This window comes from Mustela putorius, unplaced genomic scaffold (assembly GCF_011764305.1).
Source record: "Mustela putorius furo isolate JIRA1106 unplaced genomic scaffold, ASM1176430v1.1 tig00000832_pilon_pilon_pilon, whole genome shotgun sequence".
NCBI lineage: Eukaryota > Metazoa > Chordata > Mammalia > Carnivora > Mustelidae > Mustela > Mustela putorius.
Genome location: NW_025421491.1, coordinates 2,385,218 through 2,404,437, shown reverse-complemented (window position 1 = coordinate 2,404,437; position 19,220 = coordinate 2,385,218). Strand labels below are relative to the sequence as shown.

The following is a 19,220-nucleotide window of genomic DNA, read 5'->3' as shown; positions in this document are numbered from 1 at the left end:
CAGGATCATGAGACATGGAGGTTTGATAAAAAGAAAAATATTATATTGTCACATGAAAAATGACTCAGTACTAGACTAATCATTACTGGATACTTATTGGTTTGGATAAAGTTCATGACCCTTTTCTTTTTAATAATATCTTAATATATTATTTAATAAATTACTTGATTTCTCCTTTTGTATTTCTTTGATTTTAAATAATGTCTGACATGAATAAAGATAGAAGAAAGCCCTGCTCTTTGATTTTCTACAAAGGAGCAAGAACCATACTGTGTACAGATCTTAGAAACAGAGTCAATTCCAGCATGCACAGAAAGATAGTTCTTGTCTTGTAAGCATCACAGATAAAGTTTCTAGTTTCAAAATATTATAATTCATTAGTAATGAGAGAAATTACAAGGGAATGTTTTAAATGAGTTTTAAAGTATTTATCTGTGGTTACTCTGTAATACAAAAATGATCTTTCCATTTATCTTTTCAAACGTTTATTCTTAAAGACATTTATTAGACATCTGCTGTGTTTCAGGTATGTTGCTAGGTTGTAGGAATCTGAAGATGAATGAGAAATGGTAATTAAAAGAAAAATGATAAATAAATAAATAAACAAGTTTACCCATTCTACCCTGCAAGTCCATATTGCCTTCTGCAGACTTCAGGGATGATGGAGAGAAGGAACAGGTCTACTTTAACTCAGGGTAGTGGCCATAGAAAGCTTCATTATGGAAAGGATAAATATTTGAACTGGGTCTTAAAAATGGGTGAGTATTGGTTAGATTTGGAGTGTGGTTTGCAGTCATTTCTGTGTCTCATTAGGCTATTTTGAGCTATTCTTGTATGGGGATGGCTTCCAGGAATTCTTTACCATCTATTCCATCCAGAAAGAAGTGTTTTAAAGTCTCAAAGTTGTTAAATACTACAGAGTCTTCCAGGAGTCACAGACAATTCAAAGGGGCCACAGCCATAGTGACAGGAGAATTAATGGAAGCTGGGGCTGAAAAGGTCGGGGGCATGTGAAACTGTACAAGCTGTGGAGGCAAAGGGAACCACTCATGCACTTAGCTAGGGGTGGCAGGCATAATCAGCTTTGCATTTCAGAAAGATGACTGCTCTGTTAGTGTAGAGGATGAATTGGAATGGAGAAATCCTGGAGGTATGTATGAAGATTGGGTTTAAAATTGTATTCACTAGGAATCCTTTTGGCTGCAAGTAACAAAAACCCAGGCTGAAGTCTGCTTAAACAAAAAGAGCTTATTTTCATGATTACTCAAAAGCAAGAACACAGGCCATTCCAGGGCTGCATCTGGGCTTGGCAACGTCAGGGTGCAGAGCTGGCTCACTGGGACCTCTCAGTGCTGTCCCATCGGCTGTGGAATCACTACAGCAGGTGCATCCCTCATATACTTATGCATCAACATCCAAAACCAAGAAGCAAAAGAGAGGATCTCTTCTCCCACAGCTCCTTTGTGTTTACTCTCTCCAATGAATTCTTTTCGCACTTGCCTTACGGCGTATTCCCACTGGCTCCCATACTCTAGAACTGAATCACATCTCATGGTTGGGCTACAGAGGAGGCTGGAAAAGCACGTATCCAGTATTTTCTTCTCCTATAGTGCAAAGTGGTCTCTGCCGACCTAGCAAGAGGGAAAGGAATGGCCATTGGGTTGGTAATCAGTAGAACTGCATGAAAACCATCACACTAAGTTAGGCAAGAGAGGCTGGGAGCCTAAATTCAGGTGACAGTATGAACAAGAGGATGAATTTAAGAATTTTTAGAGAGCTAAATTTAACAATTTTGGACTAACAAACATCTATCATGGTCATCACCCCACAGCCCCACCAGGGAGTCTGACACAAGACATCCATGGAAGACACTGTGGAAGGAAGACCAAAGGGCAGTACTTCCTAATCTTCTTCCCAGATAGCACACACAGTACATTACACATCTTTAGGATGCAGTGAAATAATCAGGTGAGACTCACTGAGAGGAGATAGCCATGCCCCAAACTCAGCCGCCCCAGATCCCGCCCAGATCAGCCGAAGACTGAGACCGGCAGCACCTCTGGCACACCTGTAATTCAGTGCTGAGGTCCTCCAATTAGGCAGGTCTGTAAGGCACTTGGGACAATTAGAGATAATAAAATAGCCTGTAGAGACAACATCTAATTACTGTTACAGGAAGCATATAAAGAGAACTGTCGTGCTTCTAATCATGTAAAGTTATCCCAGAGAAAATGCTCACTCAGACCCTTGATTGTTATTCTCCTAACCATTGCTGTTCAGTTACTACTATCTGACAATCAAATACCATGACCCTCAAAATATGATTTCCCTTCAGTTAATTTACTAACTTGCATACAAAGTTTAATTATTATTGTCTAGGCCCTCTTACTCGGAAATTGTATCTGGTTTTCAGTAAGAAGATAAGATCTATACCCAGGCTGTGAGATATTACTATCTGAATCAATACCCAGGAGCAACCCTTGACATGCACTCATTTGCAAATTCAATCTACTGCCAAGTGTTGTCAATTTTGCCTTCTAAAAGTCTCTTGAATCCATTAATTTCCACCAATCTCCATTTCACTACATCTGTTTGTTTCCTATTACTTCCTAATGCTACGAGTTACCACAAACTTGGTAGCTTAACATAACACGAATTTGGGGCACCAGGTTAAGTGTCTGACCGTGGCTCAGGGCATGATCTTAGGGTCCTGGGATTGAGCCCTGCATCAGGTTCCTCCCGCTCACTGCCCCTCCCCAACTCATGCACTTGCTCCCTCTCAAATAAACAAATAAAATATTTTTTAAAAAAAATTAAAATTAAGAATAAGAAAAACACAAATTTATTGTCTTAAACCTCCTATGGCCAAATGTGTGCAATCAGCAGCAGACATGGCTGGTTCCTTCCAAAGGTTCTGAGGGGTGAACTTGTTTTCTAGCTTTTTCTAGCTTCTATTGAGGCCAGCGGCATTCTTTGATCCATGCCTCCTTTCCTGCCTCCCTCCAATGTCTTGCTTCTCCTATGCTATAGACTGCTATCCTCGTTGCCTCCCTCTTACGAGGATCATATTGAGCCCATCTGGATCATCTAGGATAATTTCCCCAAATAAGGATCCTTAACTTACTCACCTCTGCCTCACTAGCAGAGTGAAGTAGGGAGTCTGATAAGGTAAGGTAAGATAACAAAGTGAACAATTTGGGGGCCCATTTCTCAGCCCGCCATATTACCCAATGCAAGCCATTTATTTATGTACCTGCACTACTATGGTGGCCTCAGAACTAGGCAGGTGACAGCTTCCCCCCTTACAATCTCCTTCCAATAACCAGCATTTACCAAAGGCAGATCTGGTTGTGAGAGACACACATTAAAAATATTTCAATAACTTACGATTGCTTTCAGGATGATCTTTCAAATTTCTCTTTAAACTGACCTAAAAGCCCCCAACTCAGTGTTTAACCCTCACTGTCTTTTAGTGTTTCAAAAGTACCATGTTCCTTCTTGCTCTCGAGACTTGGCACTGGCTATTTATTCTGATGGAATCCTTTTCCGTCTTCGGTCCCACCAACCTCTAGACACCAGCCCAACCACTTCCTTTGCAAGGTCTTTATGCCCTCCCCTGCATTAGCTGAATCCAGCTACAGCATCAGGGCAGACCACCATCTCCCCCACATCTGCAGTACTTTTCACAGTTGTCCCTTAACTTTAGCCGTGTGACTGACAGATGCTTCTCTAACCTGCTAAACGATCAGCAAAAATGATGTCTTTAATCAGCCTTGATTCCTCAGTGCCTAGCTCACTACGAGGCATAGTGCAAGTTTTCAGTAATACCAACTAAGTAAATGAATGAATGAATATTCTAAACATTTGGCCACTGGTGTGCTGGTAAAATTTAGGCAAATTATTTTTCCGGGCCCCAAGCCATTTGACTGTAAAATGAGGTAAGTTGGCTTACTGAAACTCACCACCTCAACCGTGGTATGACTTTCACATCAAAAATTACAAATGACCCAAGATTACCCTGCAGCCTGCACTCGTTGGAATCTGGCCACTATATGATTCCAGTAAAGGCAGTGGTCACACCTTGGGAAATTTGTAGTGTTCCACAGTAAGCTGTCTGAAGATGTATCCTCTTTAACAAAACACAACACTCAAAAGGAGATGAACATGAGTCGTTGAAGGATAAAAAGGAGACACCTTCTTGCCCCGGCTTAATAAACCAGATCTAACGTAACTTACTGTCTTGGGAAACCTTGCTTCCCAGGAGACATTTGGCAATGTCTTGAGTCATTTCTGTTTATCAGGACTGGTGGGAGGCTGTTCAGCCTCTCATGGGTAGGAGTCAAGGTTGCAGCCACAGTTTATAGTGTACAGGGAAACACTACACCTTGAGCTCTCACAGCAAAAAACTATCCAACCCGCAGTGTCCACAGAGCTAAGGTGAAGAAATACCAGACTGAAGTCAAGATTGTAGGCCATCAAATATGGTTGTCAGACAATATACCCCCAAAATGTCACATGACAAGACCAGAACTTGCTGACCAAGTCTTAGGGCTAACTTGAAACATAATTTCAATGCCTTGCGATCTCAGCACTTGTGGGGCTGAGCCCCATTTGTGAGGCCACTTGGTTAATTATCAGAGCAAACGCCTAATTACTGAAGCTTGCTGTTTGATGTAGAACCCGTGATGTGTCCTTAAGAAATAAAGTGACACCCCAGGAATGCCTGGATGTATAATAAGCTCGCTGACTCTGTCAGACACAGCTTGCAGGTGTTTGACAACTGACATGAAAAGTCATGCCAAGGAAGGTATGGTTTTGTTGCCAGCTTTCAGTCACCGGTGGGATAGGAAGGTCATTTTTCGCATCTACTCTCTATTCTCAGTAATGCAAAACAAGGAGCTGATGTCCACTTTTTTGGACACAAAGGGAGAGGTAGAACCAGCAACTGGGAACGTGTGCAAATTGAAATCACGGCACCAACCTGTACAGTGACTTAGTCCAAAGAATGAGATATTTAAAAATTCTGATCTGTTGTGTCCTTCAGGGCTAAACAGCCTCACTGATGATTGGAAGCATGACACTTCAACGTATTTACTCATCGTTGTCCTTAGGGAGGCCTGAGGTTATGTCCTTCTGATGACAAAAATCACGTTTTGCATTACTGCCGCACAATGAAGGATGGCAAGCTTGAGCTACTAGAAGTTATGTCTTCAAAGTCTTTGCTGACCAAAAACTAAATATAGAAATAAATACATTTAAATTTAAAAGTGAGGACCTAGGTCCCAAAGATTTATCTCAAAATTTTAGGCCGCTCATTAGGGAAGCCTTGAAAATTCTGCAGTTGCGACCCAGGGCGTTGGACGCAGAAGCTTCAAAATGGAGATAATGAGACACACTTGTAAAGAGATTACTAAGCGGGAAGGATGACTGGAAAGGGAGGAAGAAAAGAGCAGGACACTCTGCTGTGAATCTTGTTGTCAAAGATAATGTCAGGAGTCTCAGAGGCCAGTCACTACAAAAGGACTGGTGTCTGAGAAATAACAGGGTATTTTTAGAGTTGATTCTCAGCACTTTCAAGAGTCTTACAGAATATCCTAAGAGCTCTCTGCCTGGCAGGCCTTAGAAGCAAAAAATATTTCCATTTATCTAATAGAAATTTATCCTGCTTCAGTTTTAAGTGCTTTTCCTCTACCCACAATGGAAATGAAAAAACATAAACTAGTTTTCCTATAAATAGCAATAAAAATAGAATAAGAACATAAGAAACATCATACATCAAAAACTTTACTTTTTTGCTAAAAATGTTAATACCATTTCATCAATGCTTTAGAAAAATCAAGAGTGAGACATAGGTCCCTCTCTACTTCTTTGGGGTTAGCATCCACAGGACTGGGCCAGTGTTTAAACTTTATGAGCTCATGAATCACCTGAAATGTTGTCAAAGCTCTGAGTACAAAAGAAGCCCACGATTCTGCCTTTTGAAGAAGCTCCCAGGTGATGCCAATGTTGCTTGTCCTCTGACCATATTTCAAGGAGCAAAGGATGAAGCTTTTTCTCTAGGGCTTAAAATCATTATATTAATCCAGCAAATATTTATCAAGCATGTAGAAGACAGCAGTGGTGATAGAAGAGTGAATGAAGCACAGTGTTTGTCCTTAAGGAGCTTACAGCATACACACTCTTGTGAGGGAATCAAAGGATCATAAGAAAGATAATCAGCAGCCCTCACCTCATTAATAATAAACCAGAGCATTCTCCGCATTCATACACAATCTTCAGAACATCAAATCAGACAAGGTCAGTCTGTGACAATGATGGAGTAAGACAAAAACAAGGCCACTCTGTAATCATGTCCAAGAACAGATGGAAACAGGAACACTATTCAAACCCAACATGACTAGGCATCATTGCCAGTGACTGTGGCCTCTTGACCAATAACACCTTTAGCCTTATTCCACCTCCTGGGTAAAAATGATTAAAACACCCAGTCATAGAATTAGGCCTGCTTCCTGACAGTACCTCTGGGAAGCAGAATAATGGTCCCGCAAAGACATTGCCATCCTAATTCTGGAACCTGTGAATCTATTATACTATGTGGCAAAGGGGAATGAAGGTTGCTAACCACTGGCTTCGAAGACAGGAGATTACCCTGGATTATCTGGGTAGGCCCACTGTCATCGAAAGGGAAGGAGGAAGGTAGGAAGGTCAGAGTCAGAACAAGGAGAGAGATTTAAAGATGTTATGCTACTGTCCTTGAAGATGAAGGAAGGGGACACAAACCAAAGGACTGGGGGCAAGCCTTTAGAATCTGGAAAAGGTTAGGAAATCGATTGAATACAGTCCTACCAACACCTTGCTTTGAGCCCAGTAAAACCCATTTCGAATTTCTGACATCGAAACTGTAAGAGTATATTTGTGTAATTTTAAGCCATTAAGTTTGTGGCAATTTGTTACAGATGGTATCCAATATGGAAATGACCACTGCCCTCCATTAGTCCTTTCCAGAATTACCCCATTCAAGCCCAAATCTTAGAACAAACCCCTTCCCAATCCCCCTTATTGAGAAATCCTGCAATTTCTCATCTTACATTATTTCTGCTCTTGGAACAACTTGATGAACCTAACTTTGACGACGGGTGTGTTCCTGGTGGTCTTGGTTGGTGGACTTTGGCAGGGCAGTGTGAACAGGATGATATTAAAGTAAAGAGAGGTGGGGCTTTCCAACTGGAGCAAGGGAAGTTCCCTGGGGTAGAGGAAGACCTTTTGAAGGATCTGTAGGAGTTAGATGAAGAAGGGGACCGAAGGAAGCAAAGAACTATGGCAGATCCAATTATGGGAGAGGAAAGCATGGTAAGGACAAATAGGAAATGGGGCTAGAGGAATTAGTACTCTTATCAGCCACTAGTTGATCTTTATCCTGAAATCTCTAAGTAACAACAAAAAAAAATAACCCAAATTTGTGAAAGAAAGCCATATTATTAGATTGACATTTTGAGAGATGATTATGTCTGGTGTATGAAAGTGGGGTTAGGGACTGGCAGGCAGACTGGATAGGCAGCTGGTGCAGTAATCCAGGCATGAAAAGACACAGGTGTAAAGCGGGGCAGAAATATTAGGAATAAGGATGTAACAGCATTTCTTAGGCATGATGAGGAGGGAAAATGGATAGAGAATGGAGCCTAGCACTCTAAAATTTATTTGGCGAGCTTGTGAAATGATGGAGGATCTTGATAGTCTCAGTTATGGCCAAATCAGCAAATACCGAGTTCGCATCCTGCCTCTCTTATCAGTGATAGAAGGATGGCCTCAGAAGGAATCCAGAAACCCCAGCTCAAGAGTTGGTTCAAGTCTCAGCTTTCTTACTTGGTGAATATTTGCCCACAGGAAAATTGCTTAATTTCACCAGTTTCCTCATGATACCCAACCTCCCAAGACAATTGTCAGAATTAAATAGAATTTAGTGTTGGTAAGGATGTGGAGAAAAAGGAACCCGTCTGTGCTGTTGGTGGGAATGTAAACTGGTGCAACCATTTTTGAAAACGATACGGAGGGTCCTCAAAAAACTTAAAAATGGGATTACCATATGATCCAGCAATCCGATATCTAGGTATATTTCCAAAGAAAATGAAAACGCCAGTTCGGAAACTTACCTGCGCCGCCCATGTTTACTGCAGTGTTTTTTACAATAACCAAGACATGAAAGTAACCCAAGTATCCACTGATGGATAAAGGGATAAAGAAAATGTGATCAATAGATGATAGATATAGATAGATAGATGGATTCATAGATGATAGATATATGATATATAATGGAATTTTATTCATGTAAAAAAAGGAAATCTTAACATTTGCAACAATCTAGATGGTACATTATGCTAAGTGAAATAAGTCAGACAGAGAAAGATAAATGCCATATGATGTCACATATATGTGGAATCTTAAAAATGGAAAAAGCAAAAACTGAGCTCACGGACACAGAACATACTGGTGGTTGCCAGAGCCAGGGGTGGAGGATGGGCAGAACGAGTGAGGGTAGTCAAAAGGCACAAACTCTCAGTTACAAATAAGTTCTGGGGATATAATGTATAGCACAGTAACTATAGTTAATACAGTATTGTATTTTTGAAAGTTGCTCAGAGAGTAATTCTTTAAAGCTCTCACCACAACAAAAAATATTTATAACTGTATGGTGATGGATGTTAACTAGACACTATGGTGATTATAATATATATAAATATCAAACCATTATGTTGTGCAGCTGAGACGAATATAATGTTGTCAATTATATCTCAATAAAAAAAGAATTAAATAAGATTCTATGGAAGTATTTTGTGAACTGTAAATCACTATGTAAATATAAGGCATAATTGCTGATGGCGTAAGAAGTGACATTAAGCAGGGATAGTTCTGGGAAAGAGTTTTATTACTCTAAAAGTGCTGTGTAACTCATTTTAGAGTGCACGGATGGATTTGGAGTCAGACACTCCTTGGCTTTATCTTGGCATGTTTTCTTTACAAATGGATGTGAAAGCTCAAACTATTTAACTTTTTAATATCAGCTTTCTCTTCAGTAACATGGGTAGGTAATGAAGCTAACCTCAAAATAAAAACTGTCATGCAAATAAATATTGAAATTAAATTATTCTTGTGCCTGTCACATCATTACTATAGGAGGAAAGGAGTCACACTGTTATACTTAATCTCTTCTTGCGCTATTTAAGATATTTACACTTTTTAGCTTCAAGATGGCAGATGGGGCCACCTGAGTGGCACTGCAGGTTAAGCATTCGACTCTTGGTTTAGGTTCAGGTATGAACTGAGGGTCATGAGATCAAGCCCTGAGTGGAGCTCCATGTCCAGCAGGGAGTCTGTTTGAATTTCTCCCTCCCTCTGCCCCTCCCACCTCTCAAAAATAAATAAATCTTAAAAAAAAAAAGAAAAAAAAATAGATGGCAGACAGACCAAACACATATCCCCCCCCCACACCCTCCAGAACGCATTCAATTATAGCAAAATGTGGAAGCCAACAATGACAGAATTGTAGGAACAATACGGACTGAGGAGGGATTAGCTGAATATCTGGATGATGGGAGGAGATGGAAGAAGAGGAAACCATAGCAAAGGTCATGAAAAGGGGGCTATAAGCAAAGGGAAAGTGGTTACTCCCCTTCAAATCCCCAGAGAGAACCAGGATTGCTACACATAGAAAAATATAAAGATTGGGCCTAAAACAGAGATAGGGTGGTTATGTGAAATTCTAGTTGAAGAACAGAAGTGTTCAACCAGCAGGCAACCATAATGGTCACTTGAACTTTAGAACAAATGACCCTGAGGCACCTGGGTGGCTCAGGCGTTAAGCATCTGCCTTTGGCTCAGGTCATCGTCCCAGGGTCGCAGGATCAAGCCCTGCATCAGGCTCCCCGCTCAGTGGGAAGTCTGCTTCTCCCTCTCCCATTCCCCCTCTTGTGTTCTTTCTCTCTCTGTCTCTCTCTCTCTGTCAGACAAATAAAACTTAAAAAAAAAAAAAAAGAACAGATGACCATTTGGGGACACCACCCTCCCTCCCCTGCTGCCAGCCTAAAGGCCAGCCAATTCCTCTTTTACCTTAAATGAATCCTTTGGGATCTTCCCCCATATGCAGAGCTCCAGCACACCTTCTTACTGTATCATTATTAAACCTGAAGGGATGATTGACAGTCCTAGCAATGATAAGGTATAAATGAGCATATATAGCAACAATAGTTTCTAAATTGCAGTCTTCCCTTAAGGGATCTAGAGGCCAGAAGAAATCACTGATTCCATGACTAAAGCAGAGAAGTTCAAGATGAGCCTGGAACATTCTGTTGAGCCAGAAATTAAAGAATTGATCAAATCCTGATTGGGCCATTTCTAAAGAACTTAGGAGCTTCTGTAAAGGTTTTCCCACTGTCCAAAGCTGGGGCAGTCTGAGTATCAAAATTTAAAAATAACATTAACAGATTATAACATATTGAGTAAAAGAAGAAATCACAAGCTTATGTTGATATAAATACTGATACAAATAAATAAGCACCAGAAAAAACTAAATGGGGAAAGAAAATTCTTTCCTATGGTTGAGTGCCAACTAATAAATAGTCGAAGGATGTATAAAGTCAGAAAGTCGCAGATGAATCCTAAAATGAGTGGGTAAAAAGCTTTTAAGCGATAGGATGCTTACATAGTGTCAGAGGATCAACGCAATAATTCCTAATGACAAACAACGTGAAGAAGCATGAAAAATCCAACTTTTACCAAGTGGTCAAAATTCCTAACAAATTTGCATAAACCAACATCATGTGACTCCTGATAAGATGCACCAAGGAGAACACAGCATTGCTTCTGCCGAAGATGTTTAACACAAACCAAATCATGAGGTAAGTCAGACAAACCAAAACCATGGGACATTCTGTTAAGTAATCAACATCCTTCAAATCGGTTGAGGTCAAGAAAAACAGAGAAAGGCTGAGGAACTGAGGCAGATTGAAGAATTTAAGGAGACACACACATGATACTGGCTCAGATTCTACAGGGACAAGGGGAAAAATAACTACTAGGGACAAATTGGGACAATTAACCACAGAGTGTTGATTAGATAACAGAATTAATATTAAATTTTCTAATTTTCATGATTATTCTGCCTTTGTTCTAAGGACAAATCAACATGGTACCTGAAATATATTCTGAAGTGAGTTTGCTACTCTCAATATTTTATATATTACACACACACAGTACTGTATGTATATTATATTACATGTAGTCATGAAGTAAGTGGAGCAAGGTATAAACATTTAATAAATCCAGGCACGCAGAACTTCCTTGCATTGTCATGGCAACTTTTCTGTGAATCTGAAATTATGTCGAAATAAAAGTTTAAAAAATGTAACAGCAAAACACAAAAACAATTGTGGTTTTAGAACAATTATGCTTTAGGTAAATGTTAGCCATGATGATAAGGATCTAGAATCTTATGGTTTGTAGAGATTCCAAATCATCCATTTAGTACCCGATGCTCTTGGAATCTCCCCACCAGTAGATCAGTCTACCTATATGCTGGAACTTCGCCAGTGAAAGCCCACTTCACCTCCAGATAGCCCCATTCTTCTTCCTTTTTGCATACCTGTTATCTGTCTCGATATATAACTCTTAAGTCACCTCTCTCATGGTCATGTTTATATACCCAAACTTTCCTTCTATGAAAGCTTACACGGTTTATGCTATGTTTATATGGACAAGGGCAAATGATAACTCCAAAGGACATTATCATAGCAATTGAAAAAATTAGAGTATGTACTGTAATTAAATAATAATATTACATTAATATTATAATAATATATCGATATTACTATGAATATCAATATTAATCTTCTAATTTTAATAATTATGCTTTCCTTGATCTTAAGCTAAGTGTCATATACACACACACACACATAAATATATGCCTTTTATCATAGGCTGTCTCCTATTTTAAGTCCTTGGAAGGAAATGAATAAAGAATATCTATTTATATTTGGATAATCATTTATAGCACATTTATTGGTGTAAAATAGGAGACTATTTAGTTTCCTTTATTTCCTTTATACATTGAATAAAGTATATTAAAGTCTTCAGGGCAAGGATTATGTTTTATTTGTCTCTATGTCCCCCAAGTCTTAGGACAATCGTTGGTATTGTGTCTACTTGGCAAATGTCTATTGAGTGAGCCTCTTGAAAACAGTCAGTTTCTCAGGCCAGTCTCTATCTTAGGTGGTTTTCATAGTCCCCAAAACTCGTAACACAGTGGCCAGAGCCCAGTAGTATTTCATGCATATATGAGTGAACGTTGTATTGGATTATACAATATTTTGCACCTATGAAGCAGAGATTTAACAAGTCAATGAACAATTATTGAGCACCTTCTCTGAGAGAGGCTGGGGGTGCCAAAAATACTTGATATGTGAATGAATAATCTTTCATTCAAACAAAGTATTTTGCTTCAATAAAGCAGAGATTTTTCAGGAGGTAAGACAAGAAGCATTTTCTAAGTATAGACCACATATCATTTCAAGGGCTTTTGATGGCAACTATCATTCTAAAGAATAAATGCTTCATTTTTAATACAGCTGTGTATATATATATATATATATATATATATATATAATCAGAAGTGAAGCGAAGTGGATGGGAAAAATAAAACTCATCTATCAAAAAGGAAAAAAATATTATATGATTTTTAGCTGTTGGCTTCCCTTTATACACCAAATCTTAGAACTCCTAAAAACAAAGATTCATAACTAAGTCCATTTAGCTGAAATTCTTTCAGCAGCAGACTGCAGGGTTCAAACTTCTCTAGAGCTGAGTTCTGTAAACAACAGGGAAAAGGGGAAAGAAACTCAATGAGACGGTGTCACTAATGAAAGAAGGAAAGAAATTTTTTGAGCATTCAACAGCTAAGAAATGTTCCTACTTATAGTCAGCATAGAAAAATACGGACAGTGGCAGTGTATTTTGGATTTAATTTAGAACCCTTTTAAGACCTTTTTAAAAATTGAAATCTCAACATTAAGGGACAAAATAATGAGACATCGCCGTATCCTGGTGTACAGTCTGAACTGAAAATTAAGTTTTGGCTAAAGTCAGCCACTATAGGTTGAAACTGGCTGATGAATTCAAAAGCATAAAAGCAGGGTAAAATAAATAACAGGAACAAAAACATGTGTGCTGAATGAAATAGATTTATTAAGAGACTGACAGCAAAACCCCTTTCTACCCACACCCAATTGTAATACATTGATGTCGACGCAGAACTTAGTAACACAGGAGCAGAGCAGCTAGAAGAGGCAATCTACTTGCTTCACAGCTAAAATTAAGGTATGTCGGAGAAATACATCTTGTTCTCCTTGGCTGTAGGTGAGTATCAGTTCAGTACTGGATGCCTGGATGGCTTGTTCGGCATCGTCAAAGGCCGGGAACTCAGTAAGAAGTCAGGAAGAAGATGGAAGATGTAGCTCCCACATGCATCTGGAGACAGGAAGACAGTCGTTGCTCTTCAGATTGGTTCGCACACAGAGAATCGATGGGAAGTTCTGCACTGCCTGGAGCCACGGGTCCTTCAGTAAGTACTGTAGCCGAAGCCAGAGTTTGAGCCCCATGGCCTGCAGAAGCTGCCGCCATAGCAACAGCCTCTGTTGTACATGTTGCTACCGCCAAAGCTGTAGCCCAGGGAGCCGTAGCCATTGCATCCATAACCATAGTTCAGGGGAGAGCCCAGGGGAATGACGCAGTTCAAGGGGGTGGCTCTGAAGGTCCTGTGGAAGTTGGTTCCATAGCAAGGATAGCCGGGGAAGTAGCTTCCGCAGCAGAAGAAACGAGTCATGGTGGCAGGAGTTGAGGAGGAATGGGATGGATGGGGAAGAGCGAGTTACCCAAGTGTGAATGCTGGTGGCCTCCTGCAGAAGGCTTTTTATACCTCCAGCTGATGGGCATGACACAGTTGTCTAAATATCTTTCCATTCATTTGCATAAATAAGTCTCTTATTTGGTAATAAAATGCGCGTAAAGGAACCCACAGACTCATAGCCTACATTTTTGTTGGCTTTTCTATTTGCAAAGGAATGTGCTGCGTCTTCAAAGCCAAGGCCATCCTTAAGAGACAATTGAATTCTTTTCATCAGTGCCCCATCGTTTAACTACCCTTGGATTGCATCATGTGAGACTCTTTAAACCCTCTGATGATATACTCCTCCCAAGACAGAGCTAGACTAAAAAAGCTTTGGCAGCAATGTGAACTCTTTTACACAGTCTTGAAATTCTCTCCCTGTGCTGTTCAAAAACGTGGGTAAACCGCCTGCGCGTGGTTGTGAAGTTTCTTTTGGAGCAAAGAAAATTACTTGGAACTAGAGGGGGTGATGGCAAAACGCTATAAATGTAATGTAGTAAACACCCCAGCGTTGTTCACTTTATGGTAGTTCATTTTATTCTATGTGAATTTCACCTCAAGAGTTTTGTTTTCTTTTTTAGTTTTTCGTTTTTAAAACATCGCTACATGTATCCATCGGAGTAAGTTTTATTATAGAGGCGGCAGAAACACCAAATAATAGAATTTTTTTTTTTTTTCAGGTCACTGGCTGTGGATCACCTACTGGTAATTTTCGTGGATTTCATTTATGAGCATCTTCCTTGTTAATGCATTTCCCCCCCATGAAGAGCTTACATGCTTTGTTGTACATCATCTTGAACACTGACTGCCAAGCTGACTTGTGGAGTTGCTATGCTGGGGGTGAGTGGAATGATCCTTAATTTCAAAGTCACATTGTACCATGCTGGCTTCTTACTGACTCCTAGTAAAACAAGCTTGGATGCTGTGATCCATTAGGAAATGGCAGTTATATTTAAGGATGCAACACTTTTTTCTGCTCACATTTTGCCCTGCGTGACCATTTCTCAGAAAGAATCTGAGCTTGGCAAAGCTGTCTATTCCAATTCAAAAGTTTAAGAAATAGTCTTGTTTTGTGGTAGAAGAAGGGTCTGGATTTTCTGAAAGTAAAAAAAGAAAACGTCATAGATATCAACTCTTTTTACTTATTCTCTCCTTAATGGATGATCATAGAGTCCAATAGGCAAAATTAATTATTTCAGCCAGACATCTCTCTCTCTCTGTTAAGATGTCGCTTTTCTCAATTTCTTTTTTTTAAATATTTTATTTATTTATTTGACAGAGATCACAAGTAGGCAGAGAGGCAGGCAGAGTATAGAGGAGGAAGCAGGCTCCCTGCTGAGCAGAGAGCCAGATGTGGGGCTCGATCCCAGGACCCTGAGGTCATGACTTGAGCAGAAGGCAGAGGCTTAACCTACTGAGCCACCCAGGTGCCCCTCAATTTCTTTGATAGAAGAAATTTTTACATGCAACAATGTGGATGGAGCTAGAGGGTATAATGCTAAGCAAAATAAGTCATCAAACACAAACGCCGTATGATCTCACTTATATGTGGAATTTAAGAAACAAAACAGGTTAAAAAAAAAAGGGGGGGGCGGGGGGAAGAGAGGCAAACAAAAAACAGCTTCCTAACTACAGAGAACAAACGGATGGCTACCAGTGGGGAGTGGGGGGGCGGGGGTGATGGAAGAAATTGGTGATGGGGATTAAGAAGGGCACTTGTGACAAGCGCTGGGTTTATATGGAAGTGTTGAATCACTGTATTGTACACCTGAAACTAATATTATACTGTATGTTGACGAACTAGAATTTAAAACTTAAAAAAAGAAGAACTTTTTACAGCTCATTTTTCCATGGTTTCTTTTACTCTACAAAATGATTACATGTTGTGAGATTTTATAGTTGAAGAGACTCAAGAGATAAGGTCTATTTTCAAATTAAGTTTTTAACAAAAGGAATGACTTAAAATGATGCAAAGCTGTGCCTTCAAGGGTCCAAATTATATAAACTCTACATCAGCTAGTCCAGAAAACTTAAGCTATGTCTGTGAGGTGACTGCTTTCATTTTAACGAGACAGTTGGGTGCTTGCTGGAAAAAGTGAACTGCTGACTCTCCCTCCCATGCCTTTAGAACCTGTAATTTGGATCTACTGCCACCTGGTGGCAGTGGTACTTCAGGTACTCCGAAGGCGCCTCAGGACCCACAGGGCCCGGGGTTCTGAAATAATCAGTAGGCAAAAAAAAAAAAAATGTTGGAAGATCTTGTTTGAAATTTGGATTTCTAGAGCAATCCTTTCCTATTCTCCCCGTGAGATTCTAGAAATCAATTTTTTTAATAAGAAACTCAGGTGATTCTCATGAATACATCTTCCTGATAAATTCTGATCCAGTCTTTCATGAGATTTCAAGGAATTTGTCTTTGCTTGGCTCTGTGAAATCACCCAGAGCTGCTTATCTCCCGTGGACAGGCGTGTTCGGTGCCGGTCACCGGTGCCCTGTTTCCTTCTGCTCTGGGTGGCAGAGATAATTAAAGAAAAAGCCTTCGTTTGTCTTTTCCTTTCCCCTGTGTTCTGTTTCTTTTCTCAGAACATACCTGAATAGAAAGGGAAGTAACAGCAGCATATCCAGGCATCCCCCCAGAGGAAAAACCCACCAGAGCTGAACCATGAACTGGTTCCCACCCCTTCCCCTTTGGCTTGTTTTCCCCCGAGAAAAATTCCAAGCTAAGCATTTGGTCATTATTGTTTTTATTCTAAATGTTAGTAATAATCAATATTCATGGAGGGCTTACTCTGTGCTAGGTTCTGTTCTGAACACTTCACACGTACAATTTAATTTATATGTTTTATCACTGTACATAGTGACAGGACTTACGATGCACTTTTCTAAGCACTTAGCAAACATCAATTCATTTAATTTTTACAGTGATTTTATGATGTGGGTATTGTGATATTTCATAAGAACACTGAGGCCAGAGAGTTTAAATAAATTGTTCACTGTCACATGGCTAATAAGCAGAATCAAGCTCCAAAGCCATGCTTTTAACTACTTTGCTGAACTGCCTTTGATATGTCGTTAATACTTGAAAGGGCTTCAGCTTATAAAGTGCCTGAGATCACTGTGTTATTTTCTTGCAGAACACATCAATAAAGAAAGGCTAGTTTTGCTGCTGTAACAAACCACCCCAAATGTCAATGCTTGTTAAGATCAGAGGCTTATTTCATGCCCACAGTGCACATCCGGTTGGTGGGCATCTTGGATGGACATCATTCTCATTCACAGCCGTGAGCTGACAGAGCCTTCATAATCTAAAATATTGCTGATTGGGGACAGGAAAGTGGCAAACCACGTGTCAGTTCCCAAAGACTTCCACCAGACGTCATGGTTGTCTTCACATTCTTCCCATTCTAGGAAGCTCCACAACCCCAGCCCGCTCCTGGGTTCAGGAAATCCAAGATACTCAGGACAGCGTTAATGACTTTCGCAGTTTCTATTTCTTCCACACACTAAAAAATTTGTAAAACATATTTTAATGTTTTTAAACACATCTCCCACAATTTAGAAAATAAGATGAACACAGAAATAGAAAGGGGCTTTTTAAGACTGACATAACTTTAGTATCACATAATTAAAATAGCATAGTTCACTATTTTATTTTGGTTATAAGGCAGTATAATTTAAAGTGTTTCTGATACTAGGCAATTTTAAATACACAGCTTTCAGTGAAATTCATTCACCATCAATCTGAATGGGGTTATGGATGACTTGATACTTTTAATTTTTTTCTTCCTTTCCTTTCCTCCATGTCTTCCTGGTCACTTTGTAATCTAATTTAGGGCACGGTTGCCATAAATGTTAGTTTTACAACAAAAATCCCTCAACGCCGATTGATATGTGAAAAAAAGAAATGAGGTCTTATACCAAATTTCATTTTACTTATTTTAGTATATATTCAATTTTAAGCAAAGAGAAAATGAATCAACACAGTAGTATCTATGAGGAAGAAATGTGGAAGAGGACACCTATGAGACCTAGTCACTCGGATATTTAATGACTATCTTAATCAGACACGGATGCTCATAGACTTTCTGCTCCTGCAGGAATCAGCTTTGTATAGGTTCCAACCCACATTAAGCTGGTATAAAACGATGATGCTTGTCTCATTCCGTCACCAGGCACCTCCTACTTCCCATCACGGACTTTATGTTTAACACCTAGGAAAGATACGGACCAGCCTATGTGATGCCCACGCACCTATAATCTGGAAGTATAGGGGAGTCAGTGCTCCTCTTTGACCAGGAGAGATGGGAGTCAGGGTATATAGGCTTCCCATCTGCTCTGCAGATGGACTGTCCTGAACAGTTAGGCATCTTCTTGGTGAATAGTCCCATAGAATCAAGCACAGAGTTGTATTTAGCTGAAGTCAGCTCAGTAAGCATCCTGACTGGTGCTGTCCACTCTTCTCTGCTTCATCCTCTTGCCCTTACCCCTGTTCTCTGAGAAAGAAGTAATACAGAAACCCTTTATCTGAAACTGCTTTTTGGAAAACCTAGACCAGAACAGCCGGTCAAAAAATTGTCTTAACTAATATCTCTTTTCAGATGTAATTCACATGATAAAATTCACCCTTTTAAAGTGTGTAATTCAGTGATTTTTATATTCACAGAGTTGTGCAACCTTTCCATTTCATGACTATCCAATTTCAGAACATTTCATCACCCCATCATGCCAAACAGAAATCTCATAACCATTAAAAGTCACTCCCCATGCACAACCACTAATCTAAGTTCTGTCTCTAGGATTTACCTATTCTGGGCAAGTCACATAAATTTAATCATATACTATGTAGCCTTCTGTGTCTGACTTCTTTCTCTTTGCGTGTTTTCAGGTTTCCACGTTACAGCCTGAATTGGAATTTCATTTCCATTTATGGAAATAGCATTCCCTTGTAGGGGTAGACTGCATTTTGTTTATTCATTCATCAGTTGACAAGACATTTAGGTTGTTTCCAGTATTTGGCTACTATGTTGCCATGAACATTCATGTACAAATGATTTTAACATGTCAAAAGATGAGCTCCTAATTTTCCGCTACATATCTATTCCTTTCATGGTCTTTCCTATCTCAAAAAATAACATTGTCATCTAATTCCTCAGAACAAAAACTTAATTTCTTTCTTCATTATAATTCTTTCATCCAGCCTTCCAGCTTCTTCTCCAAAATACAACCCAAATTCATTCCCATTTCTCCTTTCTCAACTTCTGTCGCCTAGTCAACCTGCCATCACCTC

General features: G+C 39.7%; 1 protein-coding gene across 1 annotated transcript; it reads right to left on the bottom strand.

The window, feature by feature from the left end:
- Window positions 1-13,220: 13,220 nt before the first annotated feature.
- LOC101692620 (keratin-associated protein 7-1) lies at window positions 13,221-13,910 on the bottom strand. The gene has a single exon (XM_004757491.1). It carries the CDS (start codon window positions 13,868-13,870, stop codon window positions 13,607-13,609), a length of 264 nt encoding a protein of 87 aa, XP_004757548.1. The 5' UTR covers window positions 13,871-13,910; the 3' UTR covers window positions 13,221-13,606.
- Window positions 13,911-19,220: the final 5,310 nt, after the last annotated feature.

What these genes read in the sequence shown, in the direction of transcription:
- LOC101692620 (XM_004757491.1), bottom strand. Translation starts at nt 13,870, where the DNA reads ATGACTCGTTTCTTCTGCTGCGGAAGCTACTTCCCCGGCTATCCTTGC.